Source organism: Rhinolophus sinicus, linkage group LG04 (assembly GCF_036562045.2).
Source record: "Rhinolophus sinicus isolate RSC01 linkage group LG04, ASM3656204v1, whole genome shotgun sequence".
NCBI lineage: Eukaryota > Metazoa > Chordata > Mammalia > Chiroptera > Rhinolophidae > Rhinolophus > Rhinolophus sinicus.
In genome coordinates, this window is record NC_133754.1 from 71,845,626 (window position 1) to 71,867,943 (window position 22,318).

The 22,318-nt window shown below is 35.4% G+C and overlaps 1 protein-coding gene and 1 long non-coding RNA gene across 2 annotated transcripts in view; one reads left to right on the top strand and one right to left on the bottom strand.

Annotated features, from left to right (window-relative positions):
• Positions 1-22,318, top strand: part of ZDHHC2 (zDHHC palmitoyltransferase 2) — a 57,071-nt gene that overhangs the window by 15,886 nt on the left and 18,867 nt on the right. The window contains exons 2-6 of the mRNA XM_019737958.2: positions 7,018-7,044; positions 8,123-8,217; positions 14,249-14,369; positions 19,003-19,072; positions 19,834-19,866. Of these exons, the coding sequence (XP_019593517.1) occupies positions 7,018-7,044; positions 8,123-8,217; positions 14,249-14,369; positions 19,003-19,072; positions 19,834-19,866 (346 nt within the window). The remainder of the gene's footprint in view (positions 1-7,017; positions 7,045-8,122; positions 8,218-14,248; positions 14,370-19,002; positions 19,073-19,833; positions 19,867-22,318) is intronic.
• LOC141571047 (uncharacterized) overlaps positions 3,596-22,318 on the bottom strand; it is a 30,963-nt gene continuing 12,240 nt past the window's right edge. The window contains exons 2-4 of the long non-coding RNA XR_012495539.1: positions 20,984-21,104; positions 8,853-8,934; positions 3,596-5,555 (exon numbers count right to left, since the gene is read on the bottom strand). This is a non-coding gene — a long non-coding RNA (uncharacterized LOC141571047). The remainder of the gene's footprint in view (positions 5,556-8,852; positions 8,935-20,983; positions 21,105-22,318) is intronic.

The following is a 22,318-nucleotide window of genomic DNA, read 5'->3' on the forward strand; positions in this document are numbered from 1 at the left end:
TGTTTCAGATGCTTTAGGCATTAGAAAAGTCTTCGATGTCTAATATGGAGGCCCAACCACCCAAATAACAAAAGACTTTCATAACCTTTGGGACCACAGCCTATTCTAAAGTAAGAAACTTCCTGTATCTTGGCTTATATTGTCTGATTTACTGCAGTTCATTTTTGTCTTGATATTACATTATGCCATTCTTCAGGAAAAGGTCTCCAGTAATTCCTCAACCATTTTCCATGGTTGTTTGATAATTTCTAGCACATAGTTTAGATCAGTATAGTTTGTTACATGTAAATTGTAGGGTAGAGGCAGGGGGAATGCATCAAACCACTGGAAAGTCCTATTTCTCTGCAAATTGCACAGCTCCTCCACTCCTCTTATTGAGATTCTGATGCATGTGAGGCCCTACCCGGTCTTGGTGGGGTACGGGTGGGTGTGGGGTGGAGAGGAAAGGAGCTCTGGGAGGAGTAGGGAAATAAAATGTAGTTCAAAAATTCACTGGCTTATTGTTTTCTCATTATGTTAATTTGTCCATGGTAATTCACCTGCATTGTTCTGCTTATTCACACTCAAAAGGTCTTCCAGCAATTTATTCCCATCAACTTGACATTTCCCTCTCCGGAAAACTGTATCACTACTACAAGCTAAAAATGCACGGTGTACTTCTTTCTCCAGATTGTTTATAAAACTGTTAACACTAAACTCTGGGGAACTCCTACTCTTAACATTTCACTGTGTAGTGATGTATTTATGCTCCATATTCAACTACCATTTATTGAGGCCCTAATATGTGCCACTTTCTACTCTAGGTGCTTTTACTTACATTACCTGGTCTGATTCTCAAAACAGCGCAGTGAGGTAAATGCTGAGATAAGACTCAGAGAGGCTAAATGACTTGGCCAAGATAAGACATAAAACAAGGGGCAGAACCAGGATTCAAACCTCAGTGGGGGACATGGAAAAGGAACAAATAAAAATAATTACAGATTGTGCTAAGTACTAAGGAGGAAATAGTGTATTATGATGATGGTTGCCGGAGGGGACTCGACAGGAGTGCCTCTGTGAGAAAGTGACATCTAAGTTGCAACCTGAAGAATGATCAAGAGGGAGCCGCAAGTGGAGCCTGGTGAAGAGCTTTTCAGAGAGGATAAAGGCACTAAGGTTTAGTGCGTTCTAGAAACAGAAGGGCAACCTGTTTTCAGCTTAGTGAGCAGGAGAACCAGCAATGAGAAGTGATCTTGGACAGGCAGGAAGGATCACGTTAACCGCTGAGGCTTAAGTAAGGAGCTTGGGCTTTATTGTAAACCCAATGCAAAGCCATGGAAGGCTTTTTAGTGAGATGACATCATCGATATACATTTTAAATTGATCATGCTTTTCTTATTGCAAAATGCGTTTTTAAAGAACTGTGTGGGGATCCCATGGGAAATGTAGATTGCCTGGCACAGTATTTGTGGTTAAGAGTGTTAGAGGAGTATAAATGTCTATTACATTGTTCTGTACACCTGATATTAAAAAAAAAAAAAAAAGACAGAGACTGTTAGAAATGTCAGGTGTAGCTTTTATGGTAACCGAGAGAGCCCAAATTAGAAAACTGTGTGTTTGAGGTTCAAGTTCTGTGTTATGAAGCCTTATCCTTACTCTTTGTTTCTACTCTGAAGCTTCTTATCTGTCCGTGACTAAACAGTTCCTACAAACCCACTGATAAATGTTCTTGTAGAATGACTCTTGCCCTAGATTTTTAAGTCAGTAGTTTTTTCGGAATACATGAGAGTGGGACTGAAGATAATTTTAGAGCCAGAGGAACCTTCAAGGTAAAGTGCAAATTTTTGTTTAAACAATAAAATCCAAGTACAGATCACTGGAATGTCATGATCAAGGTCACACATATTGGAAAGATTGGACTACAGTCCAGGTTTCCTACTAGCCAGTTGAATGCAAGTGCAGAGGATCCAGGGAGGGGACATGTAGCATGTTTAAGAAGCAAGAAAACCCAGATGGCTGAAGCATCATGCACAAGACGAGTGTGGGAGGTGAGGTTAGTGAGGAAGACCGGAACTGCAGTTGTCAAAATTACAATGACATGTGACTATTACAAAGGAAAACACAGTCTGATAAAGACTTAAAAATGGAAGCAGATCTGTTGTAAAGGAAATAAAAGTATTTATTGGGAAGAAAAGGATACAATTAGAATTCAACTGGGCATATCAATGGGAATAATATATTTTTCTTAGGTCTGTCATTTAAAATGATCTGGCAGCGACGTCAGCAGTATTCCTGGGAATGATTTCTAGTGTACCCTCCTACTGCCAAAGTTCTGATGTTAATACATTAAAAAGCGAATTAGAGCTTCTTAGAAAGTAGCTGAAAGGACAAAGGACGTGCTCCAAGGAGTTCCACTGGCCCACTGAGTTAACGAATTCACAGTCAGTTCCACAAAGTCTTTCAGAATGAGCCTAATGATTCTGTTAGCATCAGTTAAGTAATGGGAATCAGCAGTCACACAGGGGTTGGTGACTTTGTCAGGATTGCCAGCAGTGAGTGGAATGTTTGGGATGAAAAACCCATTGGAGTTGGTTGAAGAAATAGGAAGTTAGAGGGGATAGAGACCGTATATTTAAATGATTGTTAAAATGAGAGTTCCTGAGAAAGGGCCAGAAAAATGGGATGACAGCTAGAGACATGAGGTCAAAGGAGAGATTTTGTTAACACGGGAGCTATTCAAACATACTTGTACTACTGCTATTATCTTTCTCTCAATCCTCGGACCTGCTTCTATGATTCATTGAAAATGTGTTATGAACTGTGTCCTTGTTTTTTTCAGTTAGCTTTAACTCCTAGCTGAAACGATCTCATGAACTTGAAGCTTTTTGAGCACAGGGACAGTCTTACCACTTTATCCTCAGTGTAAGTTAGTCAGTGAATGTTTTTCAATAAATAAGTTAAAGAGAAACAGGAAAAATAAATAGAGCTTGGTTATAAAGTTATCCTTACGATTCATTCCTTAGAATTACATCTTTATTTTTGGTATTCTTCTTTATCAGATTGCATATATGCAGCTAAGATATATCTGTGTCAGACTGAAATTGGAAATAGCGTAGTGGTTTTATATAGAGGAGTTGCTGTGTAGTCACACTGTAGGTGAATTATTCTTCTAAAAGAGAGAGTTTGAATTTGAAGGCAAGACAAAAAATTCAGATTAAGAGAAGAAAGAAAAAGATCACAGCAATATACATTGGCAGTGAAAGTACCAAATTGTTCTAGCAACAATTATGTAACTGTTCTTTGCTAATTTAAGGGGGGGAAGTACATTTTTTTAATCTCATATGAAGGCATATGTTAGTACCTGAAGTTTTCCATTTTGGTTGTACTTATGACTAAAAGTTGAACTGGATTTATTGCCAACTGTTTATTAGGCTTCTTCTTATCAATAAATACATTTTTTGACAAACTCTTAATATATAATCACCAAAGCCAAATTTTAAAACATTAGTTGGTAAAAATATAGAACTGGAGTAATCTTTGAGATGATCCCCAGCTTTTAATCAAGACTGAATTTAAGTCAAGCTAGACCAAACCAGCTCTAATATTTTTAGAGCTCTTTAGAGACTAGGGTTTGATAGCATTTTTAGCAATTATATGGGTGTATAAATAAAGTTAATTTGGATAGGAGTATTTATATAGTCAGGTTTATAGAGTATGACGAAGGATAGCACATACATAAAAATATGCTGTAGTTAATTTGCTAGATATAATTTCAATTTATAATAAATAAACAACTTGTCTTAAGAACTGATACAAAAGATCAATACTTACCTTCTTCTTAGTAGAAGATTTCCACAATAAAACTAAAATATAGATTAAGTGATGATTAACATTTTGTGTCAACTTGGCTAGGCTACAGTGGTCAGTTGTTTCATTAAATGCCAGTGTAGATGTTACTGTTAAGACATTTGTTTATATGTGATTAACATTTAAATCAATAGTTTGAGTAAAGCATGTTACCTTTCAAATGTTGGTGGGCCTCATACAATCAGTTGAAGGCCTTAATTAAGAGAAAAGACTTAGTTCTCCTGAAAAAGAAGGAATTCTGTCTCAAGCCTGTCTTTGGACGTCCCAGGACTGCAACATTAACTCCCCTGGCTCTACCCAACTCTATCACTGTAGCACAAAAATAGCCATGTATACAAATGGGTGTATTTGTGTGCCAATAGAATTTCATTTACAGAAACAGGTGGCTGGCTGTATTTGGACCAATGTCTATAGTTTACTGACCAACTCCTGGATTAAATGATTGCTTGATAATTCATGCAAAAGATAAAGGGTAGAGGTATGTAGATGATCACCAGATGTACAAATAGTAAATATTTTAGTGTAATCAGTGCTCTTATTCCCAAGAGTAAATGCAACCTTTTCTTAAACAATTATTTAAGAACAAAAATATTTGAGCATTTGAAAATGCCATTGTATCCTATGTGTTTTTATGAGAAAGGTGATGTTGAAATTGACAACTCTTTCTTTCACTAAACTGAAAATTACAACGTGAATCACTGACCTACCTCTTAGGCAGACATGGTTGAGAGAGCATGAATGCCTTCAGTGTCATAAAGCAAACCTAATATAGACCATATATCTATTAGTAAAATAAGTCAATTTGAAAATTTTGATAGTGTTATTTAATCAGTGATAAGCCATAGGATTTTGCCAGTATTTATTAAATCATTTGAAAGTAGTTGTACACAACTTTACTTGCAACATATATACATATAATAACAGACATGGGATTACTGTCCAGAATATATAAAAGGCTCTCAGTAAGTAAAAGAAACGTAGACTAATGGCAAAGTGGTAATTCACTTAGAAGAGATAGGAAAGACCAATCATTGTGTTTTTTAAATAATGCAAAACTTCAACAGTAATCAGAGAAATCAATACTAAAACAGTGATTTTTATTTTGGCCTAAGATATTGACAAAGTTAAAGATTTATTTTACATTTATAGGAAATTGGATAGGCTCAGAATCTTTGTGGGAGTGTAATTGATACACCCTTTTTGAATTTCATATTTTACTCTATACATGTTATTGGAATTATTTATCATAAGCATGCATCCATGTACTTGCACATAACTTGCATTAACGTTTAATTTTTAAAAAACAGAGAACCTGTGGATTTTGAGGTACATTTAGGGAAAAACAAGCTGTGAAAAAAAGTGAAAGCTATAAAAATGATGTCTTTGGATGAACATCCAGCCAATGTAGTAGTGGTCCAGGTCAAAAAAATTATCAATTCCTACTAACTGTGCTTTTTCCTTTTTAAGTTTTATTTTGTTTTATTTTTTTCAATTCTGACAGCTAGAGTCATGGGTTAGCAAATAAATTTTCTTTAAAATAACAAGACCTCTGGAATGGCTGTTAAGGGTCATTCATACATACATGTACAGATGGAGTCAAATTGCTTTTCCAGTTCCTTAGATTAGCTCCACTGAAGGATTGGAAATTTTGATCCAAGAAAGAGCTGTTGTCAATTTTGGAGTACTTTTGAAGACTGGGAAGTCAGTGTCTAGAGAGAAATGCATAAAGGGAAGAATGGTAGGTCAGATATAAAGACATGCTCCCCTACCGCCCTTCTGATGCCCTCAGATTAACCCCTGTAGGGATTCTGTGAGAAAGTGAACTCTGACTCGCCAGCCTCTGATTTATAAGCAAACTTGTGGAACAGGCCATTTGTAAGTCAAAGATCATCTGTGTCTGCAAGTCCCATTCTGAGGATCAGAAATGTTAAAGAAAATTGAGAACCTAAGGATCATTGAAAGGAGCCACGTCAAGGTTGGTGAGGGATTGGAAATCATGTATTATTTGGGCTAAAAGAGAACATTTTTAAGGGGGACACACCAACTGTAAGTATGTGAAGTTCTGTCATGTAGATTTTATGTTTATCCGTAGAAGTTGGAAGCCTAGATACCATAGGCAGATGACACAAAGAGGAGAATTTCAGCACACAATAATCTTATAATCAGTCTCAAAGAATGGGCTACTCTCCAAAACTGGCTCTAGAAATGCCTAAACTGACATTCAGTAGCTCTCTTGGAAAAGAGGTTGGTTGGCTCAAGTAACCTAAAAATCTTTCACATTACCCTCCGATTTCTGTGCTTATTAAGGCAATGAAATTATATATTCCAGGAGTAAGGCCTGGAATACTGTAACCTTTTAAAAAGCCAAATAGGAATAGAAATACATAAATACGCAAAGTCTGATCTTCTTCTGTTATGACTGAGGTAGGCCAAACTTACAAAGGACTTTGAGTACCAAGGAGGAAGACCAAATGGGGAAAAATACATGTAGACAATGCAGGAGCTAAAAAGACTGCCTGGGTTACTAAATTCAGTTTCTTGTCCCAACTTGTTTTAGCTCTGTGGTCCCTGTACGAATCTACCTGCCATCTTGAGATATTTACAACAGCCCCTAAGGGATGGTGGGTTTTCAGGCACTTGCCTGGGCCCCTCATTTGACACAGTAGGGAACCATTAGTCATTGAACATAAGAATTTGTACTTAAGAGAAATTTGAAGAGTGTGTGCTTTGGACACAACATTTTTTATTTTTTTATTTTTGGAGCATTAACTAGGTGGTTCCCAGTTTATAAACAGCAATATAAGTCTGTGGAAATGGAATGGACCTGGAGAACACTGCTTTTCTCTGAACACTGTAGATGGAAGGAAAACTGAGAAACCCATCAATACTACAGCAGTAAGACCCAGGATTTGCACACTGGACAGGTTGTGTTTTCTGTGTGGGACCCAGGGCTAAAATGCCAGTAGAGGCATGGCTGAATGTAGCCACTAGGCTCCCTCTCCACTCTCTCTGCCACAGTGCTCACCTCTCCTCTAGATACAGAATGTTGGTTTGAAACGGAGTCAAGTTATTAACCTACTCTCGTGCCTTATGACTCTATCAGAACCCTATGTTTACCGTAAGCATCATGTAACCTATTTCCTATCTCTTTTTTTCTATTTATTGCTATAGTGTCCATGGAAAACATTGGAGAACAAGGTAAAATATATTATTGTTTTAGACATAGAGATCTTGGAAATAGTTTGCAAAAACAAGTGGAATTCACTTAGATTTGGTTGGGATTAATAAAGTATTCTTTGAGAATGTAGAGACAAGATGGGGTTAAAGACATCTTATTCTCTTAGTCCTCAGACTGAATTCTGTCAGATACTTGGCAAAGAATTCTACCCTGAAATGGCGTTAATTGTGCCAAAGGTTCTTGTGGCTTCAAGATACGGAAATATCAACAATTTCCTGTTTCAATTCAGAGTATTATCCCATATCTGTGTCACTTCTATAATTCATAGAATTGTTATATATTAATGTGTATTCCATAATTAATCATTATCACTGTATACAAAATTAATGTTTTATAGTCGCATAGTACTTCAAGAATAAAACACCACACAAAATGTGTTCATATACATGACCTGAAAAAAGTATCAGAATGCTTTTCTTAACAGTATTATCCCATGTGATAAATAAGACACTTGAACTTTTATTGGAAGAAATCTTTCTTTGTCCAGATTATCTCTGTTTAAATATGTTTTCATTAAAACAGCGAAAGTCACCAGATTTGACTAAAGCTAAGCAAGTAAGCAAACAGCTTCTCAAATAGGAACTGCTTTCGCTATTCTTTGTCCAGGAAGCAAAGTTCTTAAAGCCTAAATGTTTTGACATTTGTTTAGTACTCTGTCAGATTTGTTTAGTACATTTATTTAGAGTTGTGGCATAACTCCCTACTTTTACAGTTTAGGAAAGGTCCCTGTGAACCATTGGGACTGTCTACAGATGGGAGTGTTCTAACCATGGGCATAGATCTAATTATGCATCACTAGGGATTTTTTTTTTAAACTCTTGGCTTTAGATATAAAAATGTATTCATTGAGTTGTGCTTATTCCAGTATGACATAAATGAACTTATTTACAATAAAATTTAATAAATAATAAAAATCAAAATAAAATGAGTATTGTAATTGGTAATTTTGTTATTTTAGAATAAGCAGATCTTTTGTGAATACCATGATTTTAATATGTATTTGCATTTATAGTGATAATTATGTTTCTCTCACTTTAGTTGTGTGCCTGATTGCTTATCATCTACTTTTTGCAATGTTTGTCTGGTCGTATTGGAAAACTATCTTTACATTACCAATGAATCCTTCAAAAGAAGTAAGTTAAAATACTAGTAAAGTTATCTTAAAGATGGAAGTCAATAATACTGATATCTGAAGAATGAATTGTATGTCTTTTTATTAATGTTGTAAACTTACTGAGTCTGGTGATTTTTTTTATATTGTGTCTTGGTGAATTTTCACTTGATAAATATTATTTTTGTACTGGATGAGTATTATATTTCTAATATTAAATCTGTTGCGTGTTCCATTTCTACTTTAGAATTAGACATCAGGATGGATGGTTGGATAGATAGATAGATACATAATAGATACAGATAGACCTGAAGGTAGACATGCTTCTATTATAATTATCATACTAATGGTATATTAGTTGGCTGTTAGACACCAAACAACAACAACAACAACAACTGATCCCTCCTACATTCAAAGTCTGTAGCTAGTCCACAGCTGCCAAGTACCCAGGCTTCTTCTATTTTGTTGCTCTGACATGTGTCATCTCCATTCCCCAAGGTCACCTCTTGGCCTAAGATGTGTGCAGTGGTTCCAGCTATCATGTCTACATTTTAGCCTACTGGCCAGAAAAAGGAGTAGGAGTAGGAAGGAAGAGTAGAAGTAAATGTTCTTCCCTTTAAGGACACTTTGGAAGTTGCTGATGCCATTTCCACTTACATTTAGAACTTACTTCTATGGCCACTTCTATTTGCACAGAAGGCTGGGAGTGGAGTCTTTATTCTTGATGGTCATGTTAACCCTGGTAGAAGAAGGAAAGAGTGTACATTGGGGGTCAAACAGCAGTGTCAGCCACAGAACCTTTTAAGTAAAGTGATATGATTAGCTATGCATGTTGAAAAGACCAGTCCGGTTATTTGTTTCTGAGTCTTTAATCCTGGTTAAATATTCTTGGATCAAAGGACTGTGTCTGACTCACTTTTATGCTTTGGTATTTAGTCCAGTACATGTTTGTCAAATAGACATAAACTTTGTTCCAGTAATAGCAGTGTAGTTTTAGTAGGCTAACCTTAAATTAAAAAAAAAAAAAGAAAAAGAAAAAGAGTCTAGGCTTCACTGTGAATTGTTTCCTGAAATAATCTGTTTGAAATGCAGCCATGGTCAAAAAGGCCAATAAATATGCTATATAACCTGGGAGGGGATGTTGAAAACAAAACCGCAGATATTTGCACAGAGTTAATGGTATGCGTGGCCTAGAATGAGTCAGATACAGCCTTTTTTCTTCTACTAGCTACTTGTTTTTCTGTTCCTACCTCTTTTTCTTCCCTCTACCCTATTTATTTCTTTTCTATCATCTCTCTTACCCCCATCCTGGCTTTAGTTGCAGGTTTGAAGCAAAATGCTGACTTCTGTCACAGGTGATGTCATCCACTCCGGTGGCTAACCTGTGACCTCTGTGTTCAAATTTTCCAAATGTTTTTCTAGCTCCAACTTCTCCTGTGAATTTCAGTATCTCCCTGCCAAACATAACTTCTTGATCATTCCACTGACACCTCAAATACAACACATCAAAAACTCACCACCCTCTCCTCTCCCAAACCATGATTCATCCATTTCTTATACTGTAAATGCCACTGACATTCATTCACCTCACCATTCAAGCCAGAAGGTAGGCAGCCATGCTGAATCCTCTGCTTTTTCATGCCTCCACCACTGTTATGCCATGTTTTCACTTCCTGATATTTCTGTTTTAGTTCCAACCCCTTCTTTTCTTTCTTTCTTCCTTCTTTCCTCCTTCCTTCCCTTTCTTTTTATCATTGACTTAATTCAGGATCTCAGTCATCTCTTTTGTCTGAGACATTGCAGTCTTCTCCTAAACGGTTTCACAGTTTTCAGTCTTGCCTACATTCCCTTCGCAGAACCCTGCAAAAATTCATCATCCACCCTGAAACTGGAGTGATCCATCTGAAAAAAAATTTAATACTTTCACTCTACCACTTGTATCTACCCCATGACTACGTATCCCACAGGGTGAAGGCCAGTCTTCCTAGTCTGGCAAAAATGACACTTGTCTGACTTTTTGACTTCCCACTTTTTACTCTGGTAGTTCTTAATTACGTGTAGTTTCCCGTATGCACCATGCTATTATTTCTTTTTAGGTTCTTCTCCTTTCTCATCCAAATAATTCTATTTTTATTCATAGTGCCAACTCCTTCTTGGTCTCCTTTGCTGGTTCCTCATTATCTCCTAAGCCTCTAAAGTAGGGGTGTCCAAACTTTTTTCAACGTTTTTTACCAAGGGCCATATGCGGTAAAATACACAAACAGCCGGGCCACTCCCTCGAGGTGAAGTACGTATTGCCTCACCTGGTTTATTTAAGTAAACTAAACATATTTTCGGAATTTGCTGCAGGCCAATTAACAATGGATTGTGGACCGCAGTTGGCCTGCGGGCCGCAGTTTGGACACTCCTGCTCTAAAGCATTGGATTATCCCCGAGCTCAGTCTCTGGACCTCTCTCTTATTTGTCTACATTATGACTTTATTGTCTTATTGCTACAGCTTTCAAATTAACATCATTAGCCTGGTCATGTCTTCTAAACTCCAGACATATTTACAGCTACCTAGTTGGCATCTAATAGGCAACATATATGAAGACAAACTTCTGATTTCCCACCCACTCCCCCAATTCTCCTATTCCTAAAGTTTTTCTGTTTCAATAATGGCCATTTCATTTTTCCAGTTGTCCAGGTCAAAACCCTTGGAGTCATCCTTGGCTACTCTTTTTCTCTCAGAACCTGTATTTAATCAATTAGCAAATTCCGTAAGCCATACCCTTAAAATACCCACAGTGTACGCTCACGCCCCCTCCACTGCTTCCACTCTGGTCCAAGCCACCATCATCTCTTGCTTGAATATTTGCAGTACATTTTCAACAGTTTTTCTTGCTTTCTTACATGTCCTCTTCTCTATATTTTCAACATAGTAGCCAGAGTGATTCTTTCAAAAACAAGACAGATCATATTATTTTTCTCTTCAGAATTTTCCTATGATACCTGAATCCACTCAGAATAAAAACCTAGTTCTCTACTCTAGCCTAAAAGGCTGCACATGGTGTGACCCAACACCCCCTCTCTGACCCGCTCTTCTCTTTAATGCAGTGTTGGCTTCCTTGCTGTTCCATCAACATGCTAAGCATGTTTCTGCTTAACATGCTGTGAAACCTGCTGTTTCTCCTTGACCTGGAACACTTTTCTCCTGTGTGACTGAGTCCCTCACATTTTTCCAATCTCTATGTCTCAGTTCAAGTACTACTTTATCTTAGAGGTTTTCTATGACCACTCTGTATAGGATGCAAAGCCTCAGCCCTAGCATTACCTTTAACTTGTACCTTGCTATATTTTTCTCTGTATATCATTCTGTAACACATTCCATATTCATTTTTTCTGCCATCCCTAGAATATGAGCTCTAAAATGGCATGAACTTCATCTGTTTTATTCACTAATCCATTGCCAGTACCCAGAGCAGTGTCTCATCCATAAAAGGTACTCAATAAATATTTGCTAAATGGTTGAAAGTAGGAAAGAAGTTATGTGTACAGTTGCAACTTTGTGTTTATAGCTTTGGCAGGAAGTTGAAGTGACTTCTAATTGCTTCCCATAGTTATGTGTGAGATGATGGGCTAAGAGTGATGAGGGAATTAGGTTGACTGAGGTTTGAGAGAGCAGAAACATTTTGAAATAGTTGTTGGATAGAGTGGAAAAATGAAATGATGCAGAACACAGAAGAAATAACACGGTATTAAGGGAGCAGTCGGGATTGATGACTGTGAATTTAGAGTTGTACCAGGCTTTTTGGGATGATTTTTCCACAAAAGATATTTACTGTATTTGATTCATTTAATTGTATGAGACAGATATTGTTTATTACCATTTTATAGATGTAGCAATAGGCTTTGAATATTAGCTAATTACCCTAAAGCATTGAGCGCTAGTGTGTGGCACACTGAGTGCTAACATTTAAACCAAAGCCCTTTTGACCATCAATGCAGCACTCTTGTCGCTATACCATGCTCTAGCATGGAGTGTGGACACCAAAATAGGTGGGAGTGACCAGGACATCAACTGGAGCATGGAGGAAAAAATAGCAAAAACTTCTATTTTATACATTATTCTTTTAATGTTTCTCTCTTTTTAAAGTTTCATGTATAAGGTACATAATATATTAGCAAATAGGACATATGTAAAGATATAAGTATGCAAATATTGGCATTGTGGTCTTAAATTATTTTTAACTGATGAGACTACATGATCAAAAGATCTTGGAGGCCATTGTTATGCAAGAAAGAGCCCTTGCTTCCTGGTTGAGAATGTTAGATTGTTTCATTAATAATATACAAGATCTTGGGCTAATTTTCTAATTGATGAGCAGCCAAAAACCCCTCACTTGTAAAATGAGGGTCCTGGACTTAAAGTGACAATAAAATGCTCACATGTGCTAAACATCTTTTCTAAAATAGGACTTAAAAATTAGCAGAAGAGGTAATATGAGAAAACAATGTTAATCTTGTCTCACACTATTGAGAGAAAATAAAATGATCTGGAATACATGAATTAAAATTTACTGTTTTGATAGCAATATTGTTAAATTGATAGTAGTTTTTCAATTTAGTAAGATTTTCTCCCAGTATAAAAGTAACATAACCATACTAAATTATGTTTAGAAAATGGAGACTAAGCAAAAAGAAAAAGGAAAAAAACATCCCACCACACTAATTCAGACAGTTTATATTCTGAATTTCTTTCTAGTTAATTTTTTTCACATAATAGTTCATCATTGGCTTATTTTCATTTTTAATAACAGCATAATATTCTCACTGAAATGTGTAAAAATTTACTCAGTCGCATCCCAACTTGGATATTTAGACTGATCTCAAATTTTCATATTATAATAATGCTATTAACATGTGTATACATAGAGCTTTACCCATAGTTTGGATTATTTCCTTAATATAAATTCCCCGAGGTAGAACTACTAGATCAAGAAAATTTAAGTCACTATCCAGGTTGTTTTCCAAAAGGATGATAGCAATTTACATACAATGCTTCCAGTTTTATCAGACCCTTGTTATTATTAAGAAAACTGTTAACTGTTTCTTGCCAACTTTATAGGCAAGAAAATATTCTGTTTTCATTTGTGCATTGTAGATACTTTTGACGTTATATGTTTATTTTCGTCCTAAGTAAAAAACAACTAGCAAAAAGGAAATACAATTCTGTGAGTTTTCTGTTTGTTGTTAGATTCAGGTTTTTTCTTAATTTGTATATCCTTTTAAAATTATACTTTCCTTTGATCTGAAAACTGTATTGGAGCCCGGATCTTGGTTCCTAATACCATTCTCCAGTAAAAAGAAGTAGGACTCCTTAGAGAACATGCTGATTTTAGAATTAGAGCAGGAAATATTCAAGATGAGCCAGGAGCATCTTATGGAGTCACAATGTAAGGAAGTTCAAAGAGACTTTTAAAACTGTTTTTTGTGATTATCATATTGGAATCTAAACAAATTTTCATTTTTCTCAAATAATTTTTTAATGGGGCCAAATTGGCCGTATAATAAGTAAAATTAATGATTAGTCTTTTGAGTACTAGAGAATTCAGAATTCTCTAGTAATAATCATCCCTAAGTTAAAACTCACTTAGATGTGAAAACATACTTGGTAGATTTGTTTCTATTTTTGTTACTAATAATATCCAATTGAAAAATTCATTCATTGAGCTAAATTTGTTTATTTTGCTATTTTATCTATCTATGTAACTAATATTTGGATAGAACTCTACAGTTTACAAAGCACTTTATATTCTCAATTCCTCTTGAGTTTCACAAATGTTTGAGAAAGTGAGTATTTTTAGTATTATTCCCTTTCCTAGATGCATAAACTAATAACCTGTGAGGTTAGTAGACTTGCCCAGATTTCAAACTCTATTACCTCTCTGAATATATATATAGGGTATACAGTATACTGTTGATATTTTATTAATGCCTTTTTCTGGGAATAGTCGATCGTATGCTATCATTTCTTTGAAAATACTGATTAAAATTTAAATCTGTTCCACAGTTCCATCTCTCTTATGCAGAGAAAGAATTGCTGGAGAGAGAGCCAAGGGGAGAAGCCCATCAGGAAGTTCTTAGGCGAGCAGCCAAAGATCTTCCCATCTATACCAGGACCATGTCTGGAGGTAGACGTCGATAATGAGTGCTTTGGCACGATAGCTTGTGGTGACTGTTAGGCATATATATATATATTTGAAACTGTCACACTCATTGAAAAATATTGTTATATCTTGGATTGCTACTAAATCTTTACTGCACAATTGTGTAGACAGGATAGAAACATGAATAACACTGTGCCACAGAGATCTCAACCAAATCCCATGTAACTTTACTTCTATTCTGCCTATTTAGTTGTGACACAGTGAAGATGTTAGAACTGCAGAAATCTTGATTTGTATTTGTTAGCCTTCATTTTTAAAATTTAATTTATGGACCTTCCCGTTCGAATTTAAGGGAACAATATCTATAATGAACATAACTGATAATTTCACATCAATTTGAAACAACAATTATACAAATTATGTAAATCTTAATTTAGGTATCAGTACAATTCTTCATCTTCAAAATTTATGGTAATTTTTTTAAACAAATACAACTCAAATAACAAATCTCTTTTACTTGGGTCAGGTTTTTAAGATAATTTGACAGCTGTCTAAATAAACAGTTGTCTTAAAAACTAGCACTCATGGACTATTGACACGTCCACCAAAACTTACCCAGAAACTTTGTGACTTTAGACCTCTGCTGTCCGTTTCAGTAGCCACTACCTATATGGCTGTTGAGCACTTAAAATGTGGCTAGTCCAAATTGAGATGCGCTTTAAGTATAAAATACACAGCTGATTTCAAAGACTTGGTATGAAAAAAAGAATGAAAATATCTCATTACTATTTTCATATTATTTATGTTTGCTTCCAACTCACTTGAGAATCATAATTGAATCTAACTCAAAGTCTCACGCACAATTTTTTCCTGTTTGTTTCCACTATTTCTCAATGAGCGAGTGGTAATTTTCTGATTTAATATCATGCCACGGGTTCTATCCCACGAAGACAGAGATGTGCTTATGTATAAGTTTGTGTATATCTGCTTACATAAACCTTAACAGACATTGAGGAAATTTAAGCCCCTAAAAATAAATTACTGCATGAGTTGCCAAAACTAGTTAATGACAGTGGCAGCACCAAATGCCAAACCCTAGTCTCCTCATTTCTAGTGCAGTACTTTTCTCGTATACCGCTTGACACACAGAATTAAGAGAAAGGGGGAAGCATAAGTCATACCAAAACAAATACGAATGTTTATTAATAATAACAACTACACTTTGAATTTAACAGTCATCTGCTTGTGCAGTTTATATAATATTAAGACTGTCTCTTATTCCTTTCAGGTATTGTACACCTATCTCCTGAGATTAATTTATGATTCCCAATATTTGTGACAGTCTGGAACAGAATCTGAATTTCCTAATATAATCTTTATTTTTATTTTCAGTGCAAAAATTCTGGATGCCTGCTAAAATCAGTATTAACTGACTGGAGGCATTGACTAAATTAAATTGCGCAAAGTATAATAAATAGATAATAATGCTGGTGTGGTTGATCCCCTTCTGGAATATGTAGAATGGAAAGGTAGGCATGATTCAGAAGGGACATTCAGTGTAGTAGCCACAGTGGCACCAAGGCAGGAATGTGAGAGGGTCTTTCTTTCCCTCCCCACCCAGCCACATCCTTCTGTGAAACTTGTGTTCAACCCATAACTTCCTTCTTCCCCCAGGGAAAGTCTGTAAACTAAAGCAACTGAAAGGTTCTGTTGTTGTTTAAATACTTTATACTTTATAGAGAATTGAAGAGTGTGGGTGGTAATATAATTTGGGATTTTACCATTCATTTTAAATCCACAATACTTCCTCCAAACCCTGGAGAAAGATGCCAGCTACTTGGGTTAAACTGACTGCTGTGATACAGAGTTGGCTGGTGGGGGGTAGTGAGGCAGGGGTGTTAAGACTCTCATCTCACTTTTGTTTGTCCTGTGCTTTCTCCTAATCCACCTATCTTCTGCTTTCTTACAGGGCTCTCCAAACTTTATTATATTATTATTTATTTTTATTAATGAGGACTGTTGATGCTCTCTTGCCCTTGATATTTGCCTACAAAAAAATGTTGTAGTTTTTGACTAGGACAGTAACAATTGTGTTTCCCCGAAAATAAGACCTAGCCGGACAATCAGCTCTAATGTATCTTTTGGAGCAAAAATTAATTTAAGACCCGGTATTATATTACACCAGTCTTATAGTAAAATAAGACCGAGTATTATACTATATAAATATAATATAATTATATTTTATTTTACATTATATTACATATTATATTATATTATACCCGGTCTTATTATACTTATATTAATTTTTGTTCCAAAAGACACATTAGAGCTGATTGTCCGGCTAAGTCTTATTTTCAGGGAAACACAGAATAGAGGTGATGTAATTAGTTTACCATTGTATGCAGATATTGATAACATTCTCTTTTTAACATTTACCAAAACAGTTTTAAATTACCTAAGTAACATATGAATAAATTCTCAAAAAATTCAAGCAAGACAATTGAAATAAAATTCCCCTTGACTGTTAGGAATTTTTAAATGATAATCAGATGGTTCATTTTAAATTACAGTGCGATGACTTTAATTGAATGAAATATGGCATACAGAGTGGTTTTTTTAATTAAAAGACTAAATTTCTGTTTCTAAAAGATGATAAACAAAAGCTTATTTCTACATTGTTTTGATTTCCTGTGAGTTATTGCCTACTTTGATTTGAAACATTTGGGAATCAAATATATAGTGATGGAAGGAGAACTGACTTTGGGTGGTGAACACACATTGTGATATGTGATAGGTCGGCCGGTAAAGGAACGCATATGGTCAGGCAAGTTAAGAAAGTTTTTATTGTTAAGAGACAGGTTTATCAGGCTGAGCAAAAGATGGCCACAGCCCACGCTGCGTGTCTAAAGGAGACTTACAGCCCCAAAGGAGGGCCTGAGGAGGGTTTTATAGCGGCTGTGCTGACAGGGTTGCATTGTTTGAACAAAAAATAAAATAAAATAAAACAAAACGAACAAAATTCTACTGGGAAAAAAAAAAAGAAAGAAAGAAAATGTTGACTGCCTGCAAACCAGTAACTGTTTCGTGGCATTTTCTGTTATTGCAAGTTTGGCTCTGTCTGCAGGTGCAGGCCAACAGATATGTTGTTGTTTTCTTGCAGACATGGCTTTATCTGTAAGTCAAGGTCTCTGAGACCTAACATTCAGAGACCTAACATTAAGTCAAGGTCTCTAACATTCAGAGACCTAACAATATGTAGATGATTTGAAAGATTTTTTTCCCCCAGTGTACGCTAAAGTAGAGATAATCACTATCTAGAGAGAATCTAGCACTGCCTACCAAACCAGGAGATGTAACTTTAGTCAGTGCTACCCATTATATTATAGAGCTGCTAATCCCTTGTGGCTACTGAGCACTTAAAATGTGGCTATAGTGTAAAATACATAGCTGGTGTCAAAGGCCTGGTATAAAAAAATATATAAAATATGTTAATATTTTTATATTGATCATATCTTAAAATAATATTTTGGCTATATTAGATAAAATAATTATTAAAATTAATTTCCCTTGTGTGGTTTTTTTTTCAGTGTAGCTCCTAGAGAATTTAAAAGTTCACATGTGGCTCACATTCTATTTCTCTGGCCAACACTGTCGTACACTTTAATACTTTGCATGAGCCAGTGAGACCTTATAGCATCAATGTAAATGCACCTGTGGGACTTCTTCCCTCAGGAGATAAGCAGCAAGGCCATGCCATTCATCTCTGTAATTCCTGGAAAGGAGAGTTGTGAGGGGATGATTAAGAACTTTTTTCAGTATTAGAAACAACACCATCTAGGCCTTGCTGTTTAAGAAAAAGCTTATGTTATTCTGAGTTTATACCAAGTGCTTCCTTTTTCAGAGATTACAACATTAGCCAACATAACCTTGGTAATTATTTATTGCAAGTATTTTTTTCCAAATTTTAAATTCATTAGTTTGATTATACTGATCCTATTGGGCTGCCCGCTTAATAACTGCTTTCTTATAATTTTAGTAGCCTGCCTGCATCCTCTATGATGCCTGTGGACTGAAATAGCCTTTGAAACCAGTCATCCATAACTGTCTTTGGTATATGTATTAGAGAAGAAAGGATCAGAACTTCAATTACAATAATTAAAATGATCTGTTGGAAGTACTTCTTCCAATACTCACTTCAAACTTATATTTCCAACAGAGAAAATGTGAGCTCATTCCCAATTTAAGCAACATATAGAGTTCATTCACAAATTTCTAAAATGTGGTTATACCCTCACCTAGTTATCCTGGCAGGGTTCAGGAAATAATTGATTTACTTGAGGGAGACATTGTGTTTAGTTTGGTAGAAATGGACATGTTTACACCCATCGTGAGCCTTACGATAACAACTGACAATTGAGGATGCCTTAGAAAGATTACCCCAAAAAATCCTCTATTCTTGGGAAACCTCTCCAAGGAACTGAGGCTGTAGGCAAGTCATTCCATTTTGGTATTTAAACAGAGTCGAATATCTCAATTTTACCAGATTTAAATTCAGTATGCTTTTTAGAATTTAGATTTGGTTAGATGCTAAAAGCCATTTAAGTGCATGTTCAATTCACTGTCAAATCAAAGGCTAAGTGGAGCTTTCTGTTCCTAGCAATCCGATATTGTGACAGATGCCAACTTATAAAACCAGACCGCTGCCATCACTGTTCCGTCTGCGATAAGTAAGAAAACTTTTTACTTTTAAAATGTCTACATGCTCATGGTCTTTTTACTTAATTGGTTTCTTTTCTCACTGTTTTCTAGATTGTTTTCTTTTCTCCTTATTCATGCTTCTCAGATCTTTATTTAGGAAAGATAAGTGGAACAATCACTTACGTTAATACGAGTGTGGCTTAGGGTCACAATCAGTTGTCCCTGCCCCCCCTCCCCCCCAGATTCTTGCTGACACGAATGAAGTGCATGATATTTAGCGGCTCAGACTTGGCTAGTTTGATTTACTAAGTACTTCTTCTGTGACTCTTTCCCATCTTTATAAAGATAATTCAACTGACTTCATGAAAGTCAGATGTTATTATATACTTAGTATAACCAATTGGCTTAAGGATTGATATTAAAGGAAAAGTTTTATCCAGACTTTCAGTAAATCTGTTCACATTTCACATTTTGTACTTTTTTTAGCATAAAATAATTCTGTATTAACATATCACATTGTTTTTAGAAAACGAATTATTTGATTTGCATGTTAAAGCAGTGTATTTTGAATTTAAAGTTCTATTATTGTATCATAACTGGAATTGGTTATAGTGTTTATTTTTAGATGAGGACTTTTGCTTTTATTCAATTTTCAGATAAGTAAATAATTTTGCAATATTTTACTTGCCACAACTCTTTTGAAATAAAATTCATATTTTTTTTATAATTTAATGTGATTACATTTTTATGAGGTGTTGAGTTTCGTGTGCGTATGTTGTTTTCTTTTTAGATGTATTTTGAAGATGGATCATCATTGCCCATGGTGAGTATGCCTCTGTACTTAAACAAGTTTTTGTCCCTTACACCTTAAAAAATGGAATCATTTATCTCTTTAAATCTTTTTATAAATAAAATCTTGCCTTAGCTGATCTAGGAGGTACTTTCAGATTTGATTGCTGACATTTGCTTATGTAGCTCAAAAAGGCCTAAAGGAGAATTTCCATGAAATAATTAAAAAACCAGTAGCTTAACAATTTAAAAGTTAATTTCTCATATTTGCTTAGAACAAATGGTGTTCTTTATATGCACATGCAGAAATATAGAGATTCTAAAATAATCTCCAGAAATTATACCAAAATGTACATATAAATCATACACAGTACCTCACTGAAGTTCATAATAATTTATTCATCTAAAGTTTTAACAATTTGTTTTACATAAAACTTGGCATTACGGAGTAGAATAGCAAATATGCAAATACACACATATGTTTAAACAAGAGTTTCCAGTTAAAATTTACTAATATTTAAAAAAATATATTTCTAAGTCATGAAATTAGGGGAGTTAATAGACGATTATTTATAAGATCTAATTAACTAATGAAGATTGATTTTTTTATCCCAGTGTGGACATTCCTTTGTTAATCATACTGAGGTTGCCAGCTAGGTGGGATTTGGACATTAAGCATGATTATTCCACAAGCTTTATCTTCTTTCACAGGTGGCATTTGAAAAAGGTAGACATGTCCACAAATCTATACTAGGTATAAGTTGAAACCTATACATAGAAGGAATGGTTATCTTAGCTGCAGGAAACAATAGGGGAATGTCAGGTTTACAATATTCTATATCCTTCTCTAAGATACCCCTTCATTCTCTCTGCCTAGATTTTCTTCTTTAGCAAGTTATGACTCTTTAACTCCTATGAGAACAATGTTCTTTTCAAACAAAGATCTCAATAAGTATTCTCCCTTTGTATTAATTTTCATTGTATTCATTCTTCTGTTTTCCTCATTCTTTCATTCATTTTGTTTTCATTCTCAGCAAGTAGTTGTCCCCCCTTATCTTCAGTTATAAATCATCTTAATCCCCCTTAATTCCTGTGTTGACCCTTCCAGCCGCAGAGGTTGTCAGTGCCCCATCCATATCCCCATGACCTACCTGTGAGTTCACTGCACCTGCAGTAGACGGTTCCCTTGCCTGTTGACAGCTCCCCACTTGTTTCTTTGCTTCTCTATCTGAGAATGCTCTTTCCCTGGGGAGGTTTGTTCAGCTCCTAAGCCTGGCAGTTCAGAAGGGACAGAATATTAACGCTTCAAGAAGCCACCCTCAACCAGTGAGGGACTCATTAAGAACACAAGCTTTTTTGGATTTTCTCCCCTCCTTGTTTTTGAATAAACTATATATAAGTTCTTTTCTCAGGATCTGCTTTGGGGGAGCCCATACTAAGACACGCTTCTTTCTGGATAATGGTGTATTCTAGATATAATTTAGCAGAATGGTAAAGAAATCAGGTTCCTAGAGTTGACTCCGATTTTTCTAACATAAAGTTATCAGGGATTGTGATGATAAGCAATGGAGAAGTGGAAACAATCAGGATTAATCCCAAACTAGTGCACGCCTATAAAGCTTGCCATCGCCTTGCTATATTCACAGGATTACAAAAGTAGAAAATAATAATTTACTATGCTAGCATTCTTTCTAAACCTGCAATTAATTTGGCTTTATAGGAAACTTACAGCACAATTTGACAATCTTTCAAATTTTGACAGACCCTATCAAATAAGTGAAGGGGAACAACTCTAAGACTAGAGAGTTTTTAAAAGTGGGTTCAGATTGCATACCTGTATACTTACCGTCATCACTCTCACCCTTAAGTGGCGATGGGGAAGAAGTTGAATGACCTGACTAATACCTTTCAACTTCTCTGAAATTGTTCCTCTCCAGGGTTGCCTCCCCTGCTGCAGCCACTCTCCCAGCCACCATCTCAGCTCCCGACGCTCCCTTACAGGAAGCAGTAGTCGGGTCAATTTGTGAAGGGTTTGGTTGCAAGGGCCTAATATTCACTTGCTGCCAGCTGAATGGAGCAGCCACCTTATTTATTTTGAAATTTCAAATTAAAATTTGAAATAAAGTTTGTAGATTACACACAGTGTGGTTCTAAATTCAAAAGTGAAAAAAGAAAAGTTACCAGTATTATTTCTAGTCCACACTAAAAATAAATATTAGTATTAAATTTAAATATTAAATGAATATTGTTATATTTACTTAAGTTTGAAATACGTATCAAACTCTAAAATACCTGGTCTTTATTTACTGACTTTCTCCTGTGTTTCCTGGCTCTGACGTGGCAAATTACATCATGTTCTTAAGTAGAAGTTAAAGTAACCTAAATTAGATGTTAGAAAATCTATGATTAACATCATTTTACTTTACTTTCTATAAAAATGCTACTTATCATTTAATATAAAAGCTGCTGCTTGCATTTCTGTAGGA